This window comes from Cynoglossus semilaevis, chromosome 9 (genome assembly GCF_000523025.1).
Source record: "Cynoglossus semilaevis isolate Cse_v1.0 chromosome 9, Cse_v1.0, whole genome shotgun sequence".
Lineage (NCBI taxonomy): Eukaryota > Metazoa > Chordata > Actinopteri > Pleuronectiformes > Cynoglossidae > Cynoglossus > Cynoglossus semilaevis.
Window position 1 is genome coordinate 2,463,632 of NC_024315.1, and position 20,943 is coordinate 2,484,574.

General features: G+C 42.8%; 1 protein-coding gene across 1 annotated transcript; it reads left to right on the plus strand.

Moving 5' to 3' along the window:
* The first annotated feature begins 2,477 nt into the window (after positions 1-2,477).
* On the plus strand, positions 2,478-20,937 carry LOC112487466 (hedgehog-interacting protein-like). The gene is made up of 5 exons (XM_025058514.1): positions 2,478-2,752; positions 8,391-8,583; positions 13,331-13,475; positions 14,565-17,134; positions 17,170-20,937. The coding sequence occupies exons 1-4, from the start codon at positions 2,651-2,653 to the stop codon at positions 14,851-14,853; spliced, it is 729 nt and encodes a 242-aa protein (XP_024914282.1). The 5' UTR covers positions 2,478-2,650; the 3' UTR covers positions 14,854-17,134; positions 17,170-20,937.
* Positions 20,938-20,943: the final 6 nt, after the last annotated feature.

Sequence of the window (20,943 nt, forward strand, 5' to 3'; positions counted from 1 at the left end):
GTTCGGGGGCCACATACATTCTGATTAGATGCCAAGTGGGCCGGACCAAGTACGACATAATTACCTATAAATAATGATACGATATGTTTTTCCCCTTTGTTTTCATGCAAAGAAGTACAAGTTTATTAGTCATATTTAATGAAATATAATTTGAAAAAACATGATGGACATGAGGTGTTTGTGCATTTTTGTTTTTGCTTTCAAAACTCATGAAGCGGGCCAGATTGAACTAGCGGGATTTTGGCCGATGTTTGACACTCCTGCTCTAAAGGTTTTAAACCCCCCGCTTCAAAAAAGAGTGTGTGTCAGCTCAGGTCTGCCGACCTGTGATTCTCTCCGATGTTCTATCTGTCCGAGCAGATGTTCTCTTCGCTTCTCCACAGCTGCGCTCCACATGTTTTCACGCTGTTCCACAGCACAGTGTTGCTTCTTTTCTCTGCTAGAAGCTCCAGTGTTGGTGGTGGTGGTAGATTCCTTCTCTGCATAAGGTTCTGCACTTCCTCTCATTCACAAACAGAACCCAGCAGTAGCACTTCGGCTATACTTGGACCTCAAATGTGTCCAGTCCGGCAACGTAAAGAATTTGGAGGGAGGGGTTGTATGGAGTTGAGGGTCCGGGAGGGGGGGGGGGGGGCTCGATCTGGCAGGGTCTGTCATGGCTTCATAGCACACGCAGTCATTTCCATAATTGCCCGTAATCAAACCAACCCCTCCTAGATTCCACCCACTCCAGATTCCTGTAGATAAGCTAAGCTGGGGCTGGGGTGAGTGCCGGAGACCCCCAAGTAAGAACAGGTGCCACTAATGATGTAACTGATTTCAGATTCTCGGAGCAGGGCTTCGTGGTAGGAGTGGGTGGGGGGTGTTGTGCTGTCGGTAATTGTTGTCCTCAGACTGCAATCTTTTACATTGCTGAAGAACAACGCTTTTTAACGGGTCCAGTTCTGGAAACTTCAACCAATAACAATTAGCATGCAATGCAGTTTAGTCGAATATAAATAGTTGACTTGATATCCAGTGTCGTCATAGAGGGTCTGGGGGGGCTCTGTCTGAAATATTCCAAATATTTATTCCTACATTTTTATGAAATGAATGGGATGAGATAATGCTCTTTAGCAATATAAGCTAAAAAAAGGGGGGGGGGGTGGGGGGGGGCGGGAGCCAAGAGCTTCAATAGAGGATCCCCACAGAAGTACTGATTGGTCGGTTGAATAAACATATTTTTTATATGTGTTTTTAATATAAAACATGAACTTGTGTAAGCTTGGAATTAGATGCAAAATGTCATGCCTCAAATGCTGTTAATACTACTTTCTAAATATAGGTTCTATTTTAAGACATATCCATTATAATTGTCTGTCTCCTCTCTCTGACTTCCTTGCTTCAAGGCTTCAATGGCAGCTATAAACCCTCTAAGCTTTACTACTGCCACCTACTGGCTTTATTTCTCCTTGATAATATATTTTCACTTAGAAAAAAAATTGATTTTTCCACAGTTCCAACTCTGTATAAAAAATATGACCATGAACAGAACTGTCTGTGACACTGAGAATGAATGAGAGGATTCCAGTATAGTTAAAAAAAAAAAATCAAACTCTCACGGACCCACCTGTGGACCCCAACCCAGACATTGAAAATCACTGCTTTAGATCCAATAGAGAGAATTAAAAAAAAAAAAAAAAAACAGCGCAAAAGCACCTGGTCTCCCTGGACCAGTGTTGAAATACCCACCGCCACCACCACCAACACCACCACCCTCAGGCTCTGGCAGGTAATCGCTTCACCTCGACGTGGACGCGACCGCAGCCACATGCGCGCCCCCGCGGACACCTACGTCACGGTGCTCGCTGCTCTTCTCGCGCGCTGGTTAAAAAGAAGGAGGAAAGAGGACGGAAAACATGTGAGCGCTCCTGGGACTTTGGTCAAGGCAACTTTTATTTTTCTTATCATATTTTTAAAGCACCAACGGTGGGACTGCGCTCTGAAGGATTTACATGTGAAAGGACGTCACGGCTCTCAGTCTCCCTCTGTCTGTCTTTACTTTGGGGTTTTTTTTTTTTGGAACACACTGTTTTGGTTTCTTCTTTTTTTGTAGTACATTTTTTGAATTATCCAGCAAAAAATGTATCATTGATTTGTTTCTGATTTTTTGTTTCATGTACCATATATATATTCATTATTCATAATTTATTTCGGAAAAAAACACACGTGTCTCTGCAGCAGTGAAGCCCATTTTAGGACACCTGCTTACTTTCTCATTTTCTAACTTGTCATTGGCTCGTGCTGCTGCGGAGGAAATTAGCGCACATTCAAAAACATACATTTATCACATCGTAGACTAAAGTACCAGAGGAAAGAGAGGAACCTATTTTATCAACACTTGTTTTGTTTTTCCCAAGAATTTGTTTTTTTCCTTCGGGTTTTTTTTTTTTTTTTTTTTTTTTTTTTTTTTTCCCCCTTTTAACCCCAAAATTTGCAATTCGTGCTGGTTCTGGCCATCGCGGTGAATGTGTGGGAATGTGGAGATGCAAAATTCGGAGAGAGGGGAGAAATCAGCCCCAGGAGGAGACGATGTTACGACGGCAGCTTTCCCAAGCGGCTGAAGAAGAGGGAGAGAAAAGTGCTGCTTGACGGCAGCAGCCTCAGCAGTATGAGCAGCAGTGGAGACGTTTGCCACAGGTTGTACCCCCGTGTGTCCTGCTGCCCCACCAGGAGAGCCGCCTTCCAGATCCTGCACCGCAGGGATGCCAGGGTGAGTCAGTAGAACGAGGGTCCGCGGCCCCCACTGTGGTCCGGCTTTAAAGGAAGTTCTCTGCGTTTTGTTGTTGTTTTGTTTGTTTGTTTGTTTTACTGCTGGTTGTGTGACTTTATTGCCCTTCTGTATCTAGTTGCGGGGGTTATTCGAGAGCAGTTGCCCTGAGCTGTGTGCTTGTAGTTGTTTCCAGGTGAAAAGTTTACATTTCATATTAAAAATCGTGCGGAGATGTTAACGGAGTCTGGTGCTTCATAAAAGCCCGACTCTGGGGTTGAATTTTAATCTGACGGTGGCGCTAAATTCATCAGAAAAGTTCCCTCTCTCTCTCTCCCTCTCTCTCTCTCTCTGGTGCGCACTATTTATTCGTATAAAGTACGGAACATAATGCGCACGAGACGCTCGTCGTGAGCGCACGAGGTATGTCCATTTACGCACAAGAAGAAAAGAAAATCTGGGACTGAAGAGATTCTATTAAATCTCCTTTTTTTATAAAAAAAAATACTTTGTGTGAATGTTCATATATGGTGATAAATGTGCATTATCACCGTTGAAATGTTCGAAGTGTGGGCTCTGTGGTTGTGGTCCAAACCTCCATTTACTGTCAGGCGCACTGTATGTTCGAAGTGTGGGCTCTGTGGTCGTGGTCCAAACCTCCATTTACTGTCAGGTGTAGTAGGTTTGTTTATTTTCATATTTCAGTCTGCGTGTTTAAAAAGAAAGAAAAGCTGGCGCTACATTATATTCCAACATGTGCGATGCTCCTCCGCGTTACCATGGCAATCACGCGCGCCGCCTGCGCCTGGAGAAAATGATCCTCGCTCATCTGTTTAACCTTTTACAGTCAGAAGAAGAAGAAGAAGAAGGGAAAAAAAGTCGCTTTAACTCTGTCTACACGAGTCGATAACATCTGGTTTACGACTCGTCCGGCAGAGGGACGCGTTTGTGTCCGGCTCGGTTAAACCGCAGCCTCTCTCTCTCTCTGTCTCTCTCTGTCTCTCTGTGTTTCATTTTCTCCGGGAAAGATTTTGTTGAACAGTGTAGGTTTGAATCCCCTGCTCTGTTTCCCTGGCTGAAAAGCGACAGGAAGGAGCGGAGAAAACACACTATAACAACTGTATGCGCCAAACGTGTAGCCATTGTCATGTTAAAGAAGTGCTGGGATCATTCAGTGGCTGGGTGGTATCACACTTTGTCCCCGCGACAAAAAGCCATATTGCATCATTTAATTTGCTCAAGTCATGCAAATAAAAGCTGAGGGTGAGGGTGAGGGGGGGCGGAGGGGGGGGGGTGAATAGGACGAACTCGACTTCTCCTCCTCCCCACTACACTGCCCACACACGGAGCCCGTTGTGATTATGGCAAAAGAATAACAACAACACCATTGTGTTTGTTGGTTTGGCTAATGGGAGAAGCTGGAGAACATCACTCTCCCCCAGTCATCAGCCCTGTCCAAGTGTTAATGCCTTTGAGAGGCTGTTTGTCCTTCACTATATCCTGCTGCCAACTAACTTACACCTATTCCCCCAGGACAAGTGCTTTGTTGAAGTTTTAGTGCTGCCTACATTAGTGCCCCCCCACACACCGACCCACTCCCCCCCCCTTCACCTCTAACCATGAGAGTCTGCAGAGCATCACAGATTGTTTCATTCTTGACTACTTTTGTAACTGTTTTACCAAAGTACAGAAGTACAACTGTGGAAATAACAACGTGTTCTTCACATTTACCATGTTTTCCTGATTTAGTGCAAATTACGGCTGAATTTTTTTAAATTTTTGTATGTATTTTTTGTGCCTAAGGGAGGGAAAAATAACCCTTTTAACACTGAGCGGTGGCTGGCGCTCTTTAGGTAGAGCATTTGACTGACAAATGGAAGGTTGTTGGTTTGATTCCAGGTTTTATAGTTTATAAGTCACACCTCTTGACAGCCTTGCTAATGGCAAAACCTATATATATTCTGGGGACACATATTTCAAAAGCCACAAAACTTCGCAACCCAAGTCAATAGACATTAACCATAAATTCCTGGGAAACTCGATGCGAGGCGACCCAAAACAAAAATCTCTTGCGACCCGATGCGAGACGACACCAAAACAAAAATCTCTTGCGACCCATCTGAGGGTTGCGACCCAGTCTTTGGGAAACAACGGTGTGAAGCACTTTGAATGGTCAACACGACCAGAAACGCTCTATCAACATGAGGTTGCAACCAAATGCTAGCACATCCAGCTCCAGACTGGCCGGTCATTTTACACACATGGCTATCAATCATGCATGCTGTCCATTTGTTTTCATCGCCAGCCACTGTGCTGTAGTGTCTTTTTTCCTCTCAACAGGAACCAGATCCACAGTGTAAAATCCACCTCCGACTCCACGCGCGATGTTTATTGTACTGTTCCTGCAGAAACACCCACAAACGCACATTTCCCCTGGAATAATATCGCTGACACTAATCTTAACCAGATTCACGTTACGCGTCAACAGTTTTTATTTTGCGGTGCCGCGTAGCTTCCACATTTTGGTTTTGCCGTGTCCTCAGCAAAACGGCAACAGCTGAGCCTTGTTGCCGTTTCCCCTGCTTTTGAAGAACGTGCTCGCTGGGATTCAGCATAAAAAGGCATCATACAAAGGTCTACTTGTTCTAGTTTGGATGATGGCAACATTGGAGCCTGGCCCAGCAACATATGGACACAGGGCATGGCTGAGAGAACACAAATGCTACTCTCCGCAGACCGTGTGCCAGCCCAATGGCACACGGAATCAATGGGCAATTTAGAGCAGGAGGGGAAGGCATGTCCACAACACTGCCCTACGTACATGTCAGGAAAACGGAAGAACACAACCCAGAGTCTAAGCCAGCTGGGAGCTCTCCCCCCAATTTTTCTAAGCTTCATACGTTTTAAAAACGAATCAATAAATGTAAAGATAGTTGTGTGTCTGTGTAGGTTCTCAGTCATCCAGGTCTAGACGAAGTAGTTGTTTTTTTTTTGGGAGATGTTTCACCTCTCATCCAAGATACCAGAAGTTTTTTTTGGGAGACGTTTCACCTCTCATCCAAGATACCAGAACTGAAGAAGCCTCTTGGATGAGAGGTGAAAAGTCTTCCAAAAAAAAACAGTCCTACTTCGTCCAGTTGCCCGCGATGTGACTGTTTTTGGAAAGATAGTTGTAGCTTTTTGTCTTTGTTCTACCTGTCCTTTAACTTGTTGTTCTGATCGCTGTGAGAATATATTTTCTCTAACTACCAGTTCTGCCACCTGTTGGGGAAAACACAACTCGGTAGATCGTAAACAGAATGCTTTTGCCCCAGTTGCAGTTTGTTCTGCAGTCGGGACAAAGTGTGAGGCGTCCATATGTTGGTCTTGGGTTCACTGGTGTAATTGACTTCGACAGACTGCTAATTTGTTGATACCAGAGTGGGAATGATGTGTCTGTCTATCTCTAAATTAGTGTTTACACATGGACCTCACACAGAGCAAAGCACTACCAGCCTGCCTGGCTGCCTGGCTGCCTGGCTGCCCATGCAGGCGCAGCTCTTGACCTAAAACAGATTACATTGTGTTTTATTATAGCTAATTTGTTATGTAAATAATCCCGCTAATTTCTTTTGGATTAACTCTTTGTGTACTCTTGGGTAATGACCCCCGAGTCAGTCTTTGAGGTGTTTATTTGGCCTCCTTCATTTCATGCCTTGAGATCTGTCAGACATAGGAATTGCAACTTTAGTGCAGCTGTTTGTGAATTTGGTAAATAGGCAGTGGAAGAATGAGCTCTCTCTCTCTCTCTCTCTCTCTCTCTCTCTCTCTCTCTTTCTCTCTCCGTCTTCTAACAAACAGGAAATCCAGCCTCAGATATTTACAAACACGATATCCAATGACATAGCGGAGGACAATATAGATGTAATATAACAAGGATAAGACATTTACCTAAATGAAAACAACCCCCCCCCACCCAAAAAAAAAAAAATTGATTTTACATTTTAATAGTCTCGGTCCAGGTATAACATTTGGAAAAAAGGCAGCGCTGTCATTAGCAGGTTTGCAGTGCTTTCCCAGTATGAATGGTGGTTTGTTGGAACAGGTCGTGGTCAGTGATGCTGCTGAGTTACTGTGTCCGCTCTCATCCGTCATCCTACAGAAGATGCTGTGGGCAGCATCCAAACGTTAGCGCTTTTTGCCAAGACGACGTGGAATATAAACAAACTCCATGGCGTCACTCGCTCTTTGATGAGAAGAGTGACAAGTTTTGGGCAGAGAGAGAGCAGTAACAGCTAGTTTCCACCTCGTTGCCAGACAGAGACGATCTTGCGTTGCATGGGACATATGGTAGCCTGGGTGTCGTTAACATGCGGCCGCTATCTGGATGTGCTCCTTCAGTCGGTTGCCTACATCAGGGCTGAGACATCTGGGGTTTTCTTTTAGTCCAGACACTTTCAAATTTGAGATAAAGTTCTTGATTTGTTGTACATCAAATGCCGTGATATGGAAAACAAGTGATTTGGTTTTTAAGGGGTCTTCTATGTAAGAGTGTGAACATTTTGAATCCAATTGGAAGTAACAATTCCACTGTTGTCACAGCTGAGGTGTCTGTTTTCAGTCTTTAAATTCATAAATACGTCACCATCACACTGGGTTAGCACTCGCCGAACAGGAAGTCCTGAGCAGATTAGCTGTGAGCATCAACACCTATCTGAAAAAAACTTACACGAAGCAGTCCTGTCTTTCAGAAGGAAAGACAATTCTGACTAGATTATTATTTAATCAGAGTTAATGGATTGAAATGTTGAAAATGACTGTTCACCCATGTATTTGTGTCTATGTAAAAAAAAAGTTACTGAGTACTGACAGTTTTACTGCTTGTCTTCATCCTGTTGAGGTGCCAGGCTGTTAGATTGTTGTTTTTCAATATGCTCAAAACATTCTTACAAATGCCATATTGAGATTGTTGTTAGATTGTTGTTTTTCAACATGCTCAAAACATTCGCGCCAGCCTGTTAGATCGTTGTTTTTCAACATGCTCAAAACATTCTTACAAATGCCATGCAACATGGAATGGGTCACTGTGGTGAAGAAAAGAGACACAGAGGCAGTGCTTGGGTTTCTCTAGTTCAGAGATCTACACATTAATGTTTCATGAAGATGGTTATGAATTTGACAGTAAAAGTCCAGACCAACACATGGGAGTGGCTGACAGAAGCAGAGATCTGTGCTCAATACAGCTCTTTTACAGTAACTAACTGACATTGCACACAATGAAAAAAAGTTTAATGTTGCATAGCATTAGTAATAATATTTTGAGGTATAGTAAAATGCAAAAAACGTGGTCAAACTGTCTGAGTCCAATGTTTTTTGTTTTGTTCTGTAGTCACAGTGTGGTCAAACTGTCTGATGTTTTTTGTTTTTTGTTTTGTTCTGTAGTCACAGGCGTAAAGAACAGACTGGACCATTCACACCTGAAATCTGTGGATGTTCTTTAAAAAGTTTTTCAATATTTTGAAGTCTTTCAAACGGGCAGATTGTGAATCATCGGCCGGTGTGGCCAGATGTTGGCTGGACTGTGCCGTGTGAAGTAAGAGGAAAAATCCAACTGTCCAGCGTTTCAATCAAGACTTCGGTCTTTGTTGCGTGTGGTCTCCAGGTTTTCTCCACCAACAACACCGAATGTGGACGTCTGCTGGAGGAGATCAAGTGTGCTCGCTGCTCCCCCAACGCCCAGGTGTTGTTCCACTCCTCGGACGTGGATAAGATGCCACACAGGGAGCCAGACTTGCCGCGGCTCTGCCAGGACTTCTGCCGAGAGTTCTACTACACCTGCAGGGGGCACATACCAGGTAATTGCTCCAATATTGACGATCGTGCTGTTCGGTGGTGTTAATTACAGCTCCTGTACTGTTACCTGGTGATTCAAAAGCAAACACACACACACATACACACACAGAGGAATAGAGAAAGTTGGCACATGTCATAATTACTAATTAAGCTCCTGCTTCTTTTGACACATCTGATTGTGATGAATTAAAATTTGCATCGAGCCTCATTTGTCATTTGGACTCAGGCTGCACTTGGAGATTTTTGGCAGATTTTTTAACCTTTTGAAGAAGTGGTGCGTCAGTAGTCTGGTCTGTGGATATTTATTTATCCAACACTTACCTCATCTGACCTCACCTCCATTTGTTGCTGAGCTCGTCTCAGACGCTTGCTTGTTTGCTGCCTCGCTCTCTGCTGCACTGTTCCACATTAATGCATCAGTGAAATTACGCGCTAGGCTCACAAATAAAGACGCACAGCCAGTCGGGTAATTAAACTGGCGACTGATTCAGCGTTTTTTTCTTTCCTCGCTAACAGCTGAGTGAAACTTGGATATTTTATGACGGACAAGTGAATGGAACTGAGCTAATCTTACTCAGTGTGGAAACTTTTTGTCTTGTTAATTTGCGGAAGTTCATAGAAACGTTCAATTGGACTTTTTTTTTGTTTTCCCAAAAGAAGTATTTATTAAGTTTTAAGACGTTCTCTAAAATGTGAAAGGAAAATACTGAATTTGGACGGGTTAAAAAAAAAACCCTCAAGCAGCACAGGCTGTCCTTCTGATGTACTCTATAGAAAAAAAACAGGCTGTCCTTCTGATGTACTCTATATACAGTATGTGTATAGTACTATTTTAGGTACATGCTTACCTTACCTGTGGTCTAGACATGACTGTCAGCCACTGTCATTAAAAGGAACCGTTCCTCATTCACTGCCACCATCAGAGTGTTTTCATTGAAGTTGTAAATTTTAAAATAATCTCAACAAGTTTGGCTTTGCCGCCAAACTATGGGCTCATAAATCAAGGAATGAAACAAATGACACCGACAGAGCAGCTATCTCGTGGATGTGTTGGTGTCAAAGGAGGAGGAACCCTCCTTTCCCCTAAAAGCATCTGGTCCTCGGGAGGATTTCTTTTGAAGGGATGCACCATCACAGGTACTTGTACCTTCAGAGTGCATACCAAACATGATCAAACGCTCCTTTGACTGTCTCTCCTCTCCTGCAAGCCAAGTCTTTTTCCATTCGCTGTCGCCACTAACTGATTAGATCGGCTGAGATTTGCAAACAGAGAACAGTTTCAAACACACATGTCTGCAACCCACCCACATGGTGCGCTGCAGCTCAAGTCAAATATCAAACACATACATTCCATCCCGGTGCATCCGAGTCTGAATCTAGTGGCCGGCTGCCATATCATGTACAACACCTCGGCGACGGTAGGATCCACAGACTACACGGAGACAGATAGAGGGGAGAAGAGCGCTCTGGAACCACGGTTTCCTTTTCATTAGCTGCCAGAAGCATGGGCTCACAGAGTCGAAACCAAAAAAGCTCACGAGAGGAACCCAGGGAACCCCCCCCCCCTCCACCACCACCCCCTCCTCCCCTCTGTTCACTGTCGTGTTCCTCCCCACTCACACCCCCAACCCTCCGCAGATCAGCATATGTGGTGACGAATGACACATTTATTTTTCTACAAAGGTTGTGTGTATGTAAAACTGCTGAAGTGCATCAAGATGTCAAGTACTTAGGGTGGGCCACCCAGGTTGCCTTGGAAGATAACCAGATGGAAGTATAACTTTAGTGCTCTGGAGCCGAGCCGGGAGTACGGACTCTCTGTCTCTCTCTCTGTCTCTCTCTCTCTCTCTCTCTCTCTCTTCCTAATCGTATTCAGTGTCTGTTAATGAAACCGTCAAAAAAAAAAAATTCCAGATTTGATTTTTGGATCTGGACCTAAATGTACCAGGTGGTGGAAGATACGTTTGTTTTGGGTCCTGACTGCAGCAGTGGACCTGTCAATCCACACACATTGATTAAAGGTCAGACAGTAAATCACTGAACTCATTCAGGGGCTGCATTTGAAACCAATTGGATTTTTCTTTTACTTTTTCTTTTCTTTCTCATCTTGGAGGTGCTGAAAATCCTTCAAAGGTCTTGAAATCTGAATCTTCAAACGATAAAAGTTTTTTAAAATTATTTGTGGCTCCCTTAAGAAAGCTAAAAAGAGCGTCAGCTCTCTTGTCGTGTGGGGCTGTACACCTCCAACAACCGTTTATCCAAAAGATACAATTACAAATTTGGAAACCTTTATTATCGCCAACCTCTAGGGTCTTTTTGTTGACAAAATTAAAGACTAGAAAAAACAAAATGAGGGTTGCGTCCCAAAATGGGATTCAGAGGATTCATCCATGTTCTAAAGAAAATGTCCACACACAAACTTTAACCTTTAAAAGCTTCAACTTAGACGACATTAAACTTTACTGCATCCATAAATGTCTTCCTCACACTTTCATTGTCTCTCCTGTCTTTAGCACCTTTTGCTCCACAAAAAACATTTACTGCCTTGACTCCTATTTCGGCCTTGAGGCCCTCGTCCTCCTGCCTCTTTACACTCCTCTATATCATCCTCCGCTCTTCATCCGCCGCCCCCCCACCTCCACCTCCACCTCCACCTCCTGTCCTCCATGCACCGAGGTCCCCGACCAGCATGGTTAAGATAACTGCAGACACAAGAGGGTGGGTGGTAAAGCCAGTGATGTGTGTGTGTTTCTCTGGGTGTTTGATCTCCATGTTGTGTTTAGATGTTTGAGGGGATATCCTATCACCTCCACTATTTGGTGTGGTCAGGCCTTGCAGTTGCTGTGTGGCGGGGGGGGGGGGGGGGGACTTGAAAGGAGGGACAGGGAGAGCTGTGTTTGTGTTTTTATCACTGGTCTGTTTGCTCTCCTCCGTCCTCACAGGGACTGACTAAAGGAAACAATATTGTCAGGATTGTTTTTAGGTCACCAAGGGCCTCCGAGAATGGCTGCACACTTTGTTTTTCGTCCGGAATAATGCCGTGACCGCGCGAGCTGGAGCTCCATGACAAAAACGTCTGAAAGATTACTTGAATTCATACAGTATATTAAATGGGTAATATTATTATAGATATTGGTTTATCTCCATGCAAAGAGATGCAACTGCAATGCAGTTGAAGTAACAATGAAACTGCATTTGATCAGTATTAGAGAATATAAAGTATTTTGTCTTGTGACCTTTTCACGTTTGCGTGAATAGAGGGAATCCAATCTCAACAGACCCTTCAATGTTTTTTCCTTCTTACTTGCTGTGTACATTTGTCATTGATGACTTGACTGGGCTTATGTTGGGGTGTGTTCAGCCAGAACCTCCAGACCATCTGGATTAGGGAATGTGACTTTGCTGGCAGACGGGTCAGTCCTTTGTTTTTTTTCCACTGTTTATGTAGTGTTTAGTTGCAAAATATAAATGTCCATCATAAAATAAATCCCATCCCTACAAGGGAGCTGATTTAAATAAACAGTAAGAATACTTCTGTCCGCAGTTTAAGTGGCACTGATTGTTTTTAATGCCGGCAGAAGTCATACGTTGCTCTTAGACATGCGTTGGAATCCATTGGAACATTTGTTCCATTGTCATCTCTCCAGTTATTATCTACACAAATACTCCCGGATCTTTTACAGCCAGCGAGCGGCCAAATGTGTCTGCTTCCAAGAAATGAGAGCCAGACTGTGTAGAATAAGGTTAAAGGTGCATTGCATAGACTACACAGAAAATGTCAAACACATAGATACAGACAGTGCATCATGGGATGTGATAGACAGGTGGCGGAAAAAATCAAGGTTTTTTTTTTTTTTTTTTTTACATAGGCTTACAATGCATCCATTTTCCGTTCATGTTTTTTATATGCAGATGACGATGTCCAGTTCTAATATAGAGCTTATGCGGTCATGTTTTTTATATGCAGATGATGATGTCCAGTTCTAATATAGAGCTTATGTCATACATTATGGCATATATGTCTATGAAGAGTCTCAGTCATCCAGGTCATGGTCAAACTCTTAAACCTTCATCATGACATATATTGCTTTGAAATCAGAGTCTGCATCTAGATGGACTTCTTATTTCATTTCTTATTAATGGTCCATGATGCAGAACAATGACCAGTACAGGGATGATGTCCTACTATAAAACTCTCTGATCACCTGGATGAAAAGGTAAGATGTTGACCTTTGAAATGTTACCAATATCTTACGTGCTAAAATAGGAGATATCACAGGCGTTTTCCCTTTTTCCTCCAAGATTTGGAGGAAAAACAGACCCACGTGTGTTTGCAGAAATCCACTGGAACAAGGTCACGAGCATCGTTTCATAAATCAAAAATGATGACGGTGTATTCTAAATGTTAAGAATGTAGTTTTTCCTCTCTGTAGGAGGCAGGGTTTACTGTGGAACCCTGTCTAATGTCTGGAATCCATTTGGTTTGGCCCACTTTCCCTTCACTTGTTCTAGCCCAGTCTAGCCAGAATTTGGTTTGGCTCATCAAGCGTTGCTCCGAGCCTCTTCCATATACCAGCGCATCACATCCCCTTTTCTTCCCTCTGTGTCTCATTTACTCGCTCATTCACTCTCATCCCACTGCACGTCTGTCGCTCTATGATACACAATCAGAAATGGACTGTATATAAGAACACACTGGCTGGTCTCATGTTCCTTTGTCTGTGTGTCTTTGTTTGTTTTCTTTGCCAGAGCTGTTTCAGGCCGATGTGGACGAGTTCTGCCAATACTATGGGAGGAGGGACGGCGGTCCGTGCTTTCCAGATTTTCAACGAAAGCATCCGTTAGGCCAAGATTCCAACTATTTGGGAGATGAAAAAATGGAAGATATCAGCAGGTTTGTGGTCTGAAACAAAGCATAATGTACTTCATATGTGGACTGAAAGGAAACCTGATGATGTGCAGCCTATTATTATTATTATTTTTGATTAATATCTGGCTCTTTGTTCCATATCTTTAAACTTTAGGTGAGGTTTTTCAGGATCCATTCAGTTGAAATGATCCTTAAAAACACATTTAGAGCCGGTGTCACATGTTGTAGGTTCACTGCTCCATAAATGCTTATTTAATACTAGAGTTTTTTTTTTTTGCACACTCCCCTTGGTTCAGCTTTGCTCACATAATAAAAATGCTTACCCTGCACAGATTCCTATATGCCTCCTTGCTGCACACTGGGCTCTGGCCTTTTGTCCATGTAGGGAGAATGCCTTTCATCTCTGTTTTTCCTGAGGCTAGAAGTCCATGCAGTAAATGTCTGTGAACGGTAGCACCGAACTGTCAGTCCGAAACCTTTTTTAGCAGTTAGAAAATCCCAGGATCCTGTTGTGGATTATGTGCTTCTGGTTAAACAGTACCTGGATTCAAAACTTGTGAGGAGACGTTAAGTGCAAATTGAGTTTAGGAAACTGGGAAACATACAGGATTTAGGTCCAGTATCCAGAACAAAGTGTTTTGACAGTTTGACATTAACATTTATTTCCACCATCAAAAAAATAAAATGTATTCATATAATTTTATTTCTACATAATGGGCAAGAATTGCTTTCCTATACGTGAAAGTAATTTGATTTATCATAAAAAGGTCAAAATTGAACCCCCAAAAATTTCCTGGAATAAACTTCATTAAATTTAGGTCAAAATTGAACCCCAAAAAATGTACATTTCCTGGAATAAACTTCATTAAATTTGAGAGATTATTATTGTTTTGCTAATGTGTAGCTGTCTACTGAAGCTACAGCAAACTCATACAACTGTGGCTGTTTTCTTGACAAATCCAGGCCATCAAGTCAGTGAACCTGACATTATAAGAAAGCCCTGATCGCTCGTACTTTACCTTCACTTTTCTTTCCTGCCTCTTTGATCTTATAACTGGATTATCCTCCGTCATGATCTGTCTTTGACCTCCTGTATCCTCCTTTGTTACCAAGGAAACACAAACACAACTGCTACTGTGCCCAGGAGGTGCTGAGCGGTCTGAGGCAGCCCGTCGCCGTGGTGCATTGTGGGGACGGATCTCAGCGACTCTTTGTCCTGGAGAGAGAGGGCATTGTCCGAATACTGAACCCTGACCTTGAGTTTATTAAGGAGCCCTTCCTGGACATCCACAAGCTGGTGCAGAGTGGTCTGAAGGTAGGAATGTGTCTGACATTTGGAGGAGAATTTTTTTTTTTTTTTCTGATGCTCGGGGAGCCTCAGCTGCTCCTGTCTTTACATTAGGAGCGGCTGAGCCAAGTGTGAATGTGTGAGGAACATCTGCAGCCAACACAAATCCCTTGTTAGGGGTGTCTGCTGGCTATTAGCATTCATTTATATAATTATACCAAAACATTTAACTCTGTAATTATACCAAACCAGCAGTCATTTATCAAACGCCATCGCAGCTAATCATTATGTCATTATCTCCCAGTTAACTGTGTGCAGCGCTCCATTGTGCTTCTTGTCAATTTTCTGTTCATTTTCATAAGTTGGTTAACAGCTTTCTGGACGCCGTCCATATTGTTCTTCCAGAGTGTCTTAAAGTCAGTGCTGACTAACTCCGCAGCCTCGGGGTGACAGTTTAACAGCTGTCTCTCAGTCTGAAATTGCAACCTGGTCTTAAATCTGTATTCACTTTGGCAAAAACAGTTTTTTTTTTATTTGATGTCTGTGTCTTGTTCTTTCTTTTTACTGTGGAATAGCACGTTGTGTAACGTGCAGCATATGGAGACGTGAGCCAAATGGACTGATTAGTCTGTGTGATGGCAGGAAGCAGCACTGCTGCAGCGTTAGCTTTGACTGCTGGTCCTCCTCTACATGACACAGTGTGAGGGGCAACTCAACATGTGTTCTGCTTTTGTTTGGTTTTGTAGCCAATTTGACAAAAATAAACACAGGCAACGGCGTTCGGGGAATTTTAAAAAAACAAACAAACATATTTTTCTCCTTTAACCGGATTTTTCTGCCTGTTGTGGATAAAGAAAAAAAAAGAAAAAATATTTTTATTTATCAATGTGGATTTCATTTCTAGTGCTAGTCCTTAAATTATATCATTTATGAGAAATGGAAACATCGCAGTGTGACGTTGTAATCGGCCTTTCTTGGAACATCTGGTAAATCTGTCATTTAAACCGCAGTAAAGTTTTTTTTCAGTTTTATACGTTTTCCATCATTTTTTAAAACTCACTTAAGGAAACAAATGTTTTCCGTAGATCAGGGGTGTCAAAGTCATTTTCACCAGAGGGAGTGGGGGGGCACATCAGCAATACGGTTCCCGTTGAAGGGAAGACTGTAACTACTTCATACTTCAATTGATTATTATTTATTAAAGTTACTAATATTGCACATCGCTGTGTTATAAAAATAATAATTTCAGGTTGAGAACTTCAGCAGCATGGACTTTAGGGCCACAGAAAATGACTTGGCGGGCCACATTTGCCCCACGGGCCTTAAGTTTGGCACATGTGCTGTAGATGATTACATATACATACAGTGTAATTCAGCGACGTAGTTCCATCATCATCTTAGATTTGTTTGTATTTTTGTTTTTTAAAGAAATGCTTGAAGAATGAGAATGAGCTTAGATTGCACAGGGAGATGGGACAAATGGGATGTTTAGGAGGCACACTTCCAGACAGGAAGTTTATCTGTCATGCGTGCCTCCTGCTCCTCCACTGACAGGGCCGCTTCGCTTACACGGAGTCAAACAGAGCATTTGAATATCCAACTGCCACTCGCAGGATGCTCCTCTTCCCCATCTGCTCTGCCTCCCTATCTGCATTCAATCCAGACTGGATGCAGATAAAGTAATCATGACAATTAGACGTGTCTTAATCCCCCTCGGGCCTCAGGAGTCCTATTCTGTGATGTTGGCTCCCAGAAGGAGCGGGTGGATGGGAGCAGGGGAGGGCCGAGGTGTTTACTGGCAGCATCAACAGGATGGAGATGCCTTTATACAGAGAGAGGAATCCAGGCACCCGGGAGACAGGGCAGATAAGAGGTTTATCATCAGCCACATGCACATGCTTTGATTGTAATGTTCTGTGTTTCCTCCTGCTCTTCTGTCCACCTCCTTCCCCGGATTCCCTGGATGCCAATTAAACTGAATTGCACCGAGACAATGCTGCGTTGCGGTGGTGTGGGCTCCGAGGTGCTCTGTGGGTGTTCTTCTTCAACTGAAATCCAATATCAGTACTTGTGCTGTGCACAATCCTCCTCCTCCAGCAGTGAGTGTGTTGTACGCAGCTGGCACTTCAGCGAGGACAGGTTGCACACGACTCCTATTACCTGTGTTTACGCTCACAAACGTTTTTCAACGATGCAGAGGAACTCACTGCATGTTTGGAGTGACCTCATTCGCAGGTTCTTTCAAGGAAAAAAAAAACAGTTTGAATAGTTTTAACCCAATATAAGTCACGTCCCTGCAGTGCTGCTCATATAGATGTTAGGACTGTCGGACTATTGAAACCTCTGATCTGATTAATCACAGGTTAGCTGTTATGTTTAATATAATTATTTAGAGGTTTATTTAGGAAAGTTTGAACAGCTTATTTAGAGGTTTATTTAGGAAAGTTTGATTCAATCAACTTTCCTAAATAAACTTCTTTTTCCCCTTGTATATTAATGGAACAGAATAACAGATAACAACAGGCAGATGTATGTGTTTGACTCAACCATTTGCTAGTGGATTATTATCAGTCCTGTGCATCTGGACGGTGGTTACTTTAGGTGAAGCCCAAGAAAACGTCCTACCAACAGTGTGTGTAAATGACAGCATGTATCAGTTGTGTATTGGATTAATGATGAAAGTGGTTGGATGGTGGAATTATTGGATTAATTTGTCAACTTAATTGTCGCGGTTAACATGTTTATTTCGACAGCCCTAATTTAATACTAATTAGTGGTAGATAGTCATAAACTAGTGATCCCACTTTTACAAGCAAGTGCTCTTTTATTAGGGATCATATGGCTTTGGTTTTCTATGAATGATATACACTACTCAATCAGTCAATGCACTTCACTGTGCTACAGTGTGTGGTCTAACGCGTCACTGTAACTGTGTCTTATCCACACATTGAAACAACATATTTCTAACCACTGACTTGTGTCAACATAACAGCAGTAACAGAAACCACCAACAAATATTTCTTCCGTTAAATGAAATAAATCAAAGCCTTTCTTTCCTCCTCTGTAGAACCATGAACTGACGGCGTCATCGGAGACTCGTTTTTTTTCACAGCCAAAAATGCGTAGCTTTACCTCCAATTACCGTCTATTTATTCTGATTAGAAACTGGGCTGAGGTCAGACTTGTGTTAATCTCAGTATTACCGCCTGACAGCTGCTGTCGACTGGAAACATTTGAAACCTCGCTGTGGTATAGATTTATCTCATGATCGTAAGCCCAGAAATAAAAAAAAACAACAACAAAAAAACATTATTTATCCACACAAGAACATATATTTTGGAATAATAATCGCCTCTTAAATCACTTATATGTGTCTGTTGTGTTTAGCCCTCTATCAAAACGTGTACAGGTTAAGATGGAAACTTTGACTGATGTCTTTAATGTAATGAATTATAAATGTGTTACTTCAACCACAAAGGATCATGAATCATCTTCTGAGCCCTCGCTCTGAAGATGGATTACTGCGGATCTCTGGGAGGATTACCGTTTCACTGGATTCCTGTGTTCTCGCTGTAGGATTTATGTATTAACAGGTGGAGTTGGAGAAAAGTGATATTTTACTTTGTAGTTCTCCACACAGTAGAGAGTTGGTGGTAGAAGTGTGGGTCATTACTCATCGTTTCACGAAGGGCTTTGAGGAGCTTCGGCTTTGAGGACATTTAGAGCGCGCGTCATTGGCTGAAGTCACTCGCTACATAGAGGTGTAAAGTGAATTTTTGGAAATTTTTTGGAAAAGTTTGGCTGGCCCGATTAAAAAGCGGCATCTTAGGCATCTTAGTTTGCCCATGCCTGTATTAGAACAATGAAGAATTTAAAGAAAACATCAGACTTTTCTAGCTCTATCTTTTTTTTGTTTTTCTTTAAACAAAAAGGAACATTATTTTAGTCCTGCTGACCTGCAGAAAAAAACTCCAGACTAACAGTCAGGATTGTAGTTCCATAGTGTAGTGGTGAGCAGAGAGTCCGGGGTTTGATTCCCAGAGGAGCCACATATCCCTAATGGCGCCTCCCGTGTGGTGGACGGTGAGTTGCAACCACGTATCTTATGGCGCCGCCTGTGTCAGTCGCAAAGACTCACATTGTAAATTTCAAATGAGGAACTCAAGTATTATTATTACATAGAGAGACGTTTTGGTCAGAGGTTTTTGCCTTGTTGATTATAAATACTACATTGGTAATAACTTCTGTATAAACTTACGACTCCTTTTATTAGAAGTTACCAGAACAGATTTAGAAGGGGAAAAAAAATAGAGACAAATGTGTTTTTGTACTTGATCAGAAAAGAGAAACCAGAGACAGTACAGAGGACAGGACAGGACTCTTGGACTACATCTTCAGAGTATCTGTCCGCTGAATCTTCTGGCAGCACCTGCACTTTGATTGTGTTCGTCCTTCTGAGAGACGTACGTTCTTTTGTTTGACATCTGTCTGATTAAAGTGTCGGACTCTTCTGACTTTGGTGCTCTGCTCCTTTGGCTTCTGCCGTGGAAGCTGGTCATTAGCGAGGAAGCTAATGTTTCAGACCACCGTATACCTTGGTGGTCTTCCTTTGGCTCCTAATCAAAGCCGCTTTTAAACTGCGGTTTTCGACCAACTCCCTGTGGTGGGTTTTTTTGGGGCGTGTGGGTCACTGCACCCTCATACGGACCATATGGATCCACTGGTGGTGGGTTACGGGGAGAATCTGTCTTGGTTAGATGAAAGTGAACGGCCACCTCCGCTCCCAGCTAACGTGCAGCTGTATGTTGTCCCACGTTCACATAGCTCTGTGTTTTATGTGACTTCAATCGTCTGACTTTTAGGAGTACTCGTAAATATCCTTCATAGAACCTCGGCCTTTTGGGAATAAGATTTATTTGTCAACTTTCACAACATTTCACTTTATCTTCAGATTTATAGACCCCCTGTGCTTGTCATGACGTTGCTCATTGGTGCATTCCTCCGCACGGAGTCATCATCTTTTTTCTGCATCCACATATGGCCTGTGTCACTGCCATGTTTTGACAAGGCTGAGTTCAACCAAACACAATTATTAAATCGCACACAACAATGTGTTTTTGGAGAGGTTCTAACAGAATACTAGGGATTCTTAACTTGAGTACTCTCTGATACCGAGTATCATCACCAATACTTGTCCAATGGGTTTCAATAAATATTACTAAAGACTAGTGTTATGTAGGTCACCCGACTCCAAGGAGGAAAATGTTTACAACTACCTTAGAATCAGCTTTTTTTTTTGTTAAATTGATCTTATTGTAACAGAAAAAAACCCTTACAGTGAGTCTCCCACCTGTCATTGTCCGTGATGTTGTGAACCGGTTGTAGTGAAAAGCTGTTCAGGTTGTTTGATCAAGTGTTGACACCTGTTCAGATACTGACTCTGTAACCCACAAACTGATTTTTTACAATCACCTTTTCAGTTTTGAAGCAACAAAAATGCGACACAATTATTCAATTTTTTTTTTCTCAAGTACTACATCAATCATCTGAATGAATTGGTATCATCTGCAAAGAGAGGGAGTTTTTTCTTTCTTTACACCTGAGCCCAGCGTTCAATTCATTTGTGAATAAGAAATAGTGCAGCAGTCAGAGTTCAGCAGAAATAAAGGATGGCCGGAATGGTCTGCTTGTCTAGGGAGTGAAACGCTAGAGCTGATTATTACAGCTAACTATGATGGGAGGACCACCAAGGTAGTGACAACTGATGTAGCTGCCTCCAGGGTGAGACAAAGGTTTACATATTACACAAGCAATTTAGATGTTTTCTAAACATGTTGCCAAGACAGTGGGAGTTGGCAGCTTCTCCCTTGTTTAGGTTTCCTTTTTTTTTTTACTCGGCTCCCCCTGCGACCCACCCCCCCACCCCTCCGCAGCCCTGAATTTTGCAGAGATTTCGTGTAAAGCGGGGAGAGAGAGCGAGGACAAGGAGCAAAAAGCACGGACTTAAGTACTCTGCACTTTTGTGCTCTCTATGAACTGTGAGTGAGCTAATAAATTCTTTCAGCCACTCCGCGTTGCATTCACGAATATCCCCCAAAGATTACACACACAAATCACTGGACAATGGAGGCCACCGGGAGGGCCGGGGCGTCACAGGGCCCCCCGACCCTGAGGACAAGCACACATAACCAGGCTGAAGGGAGG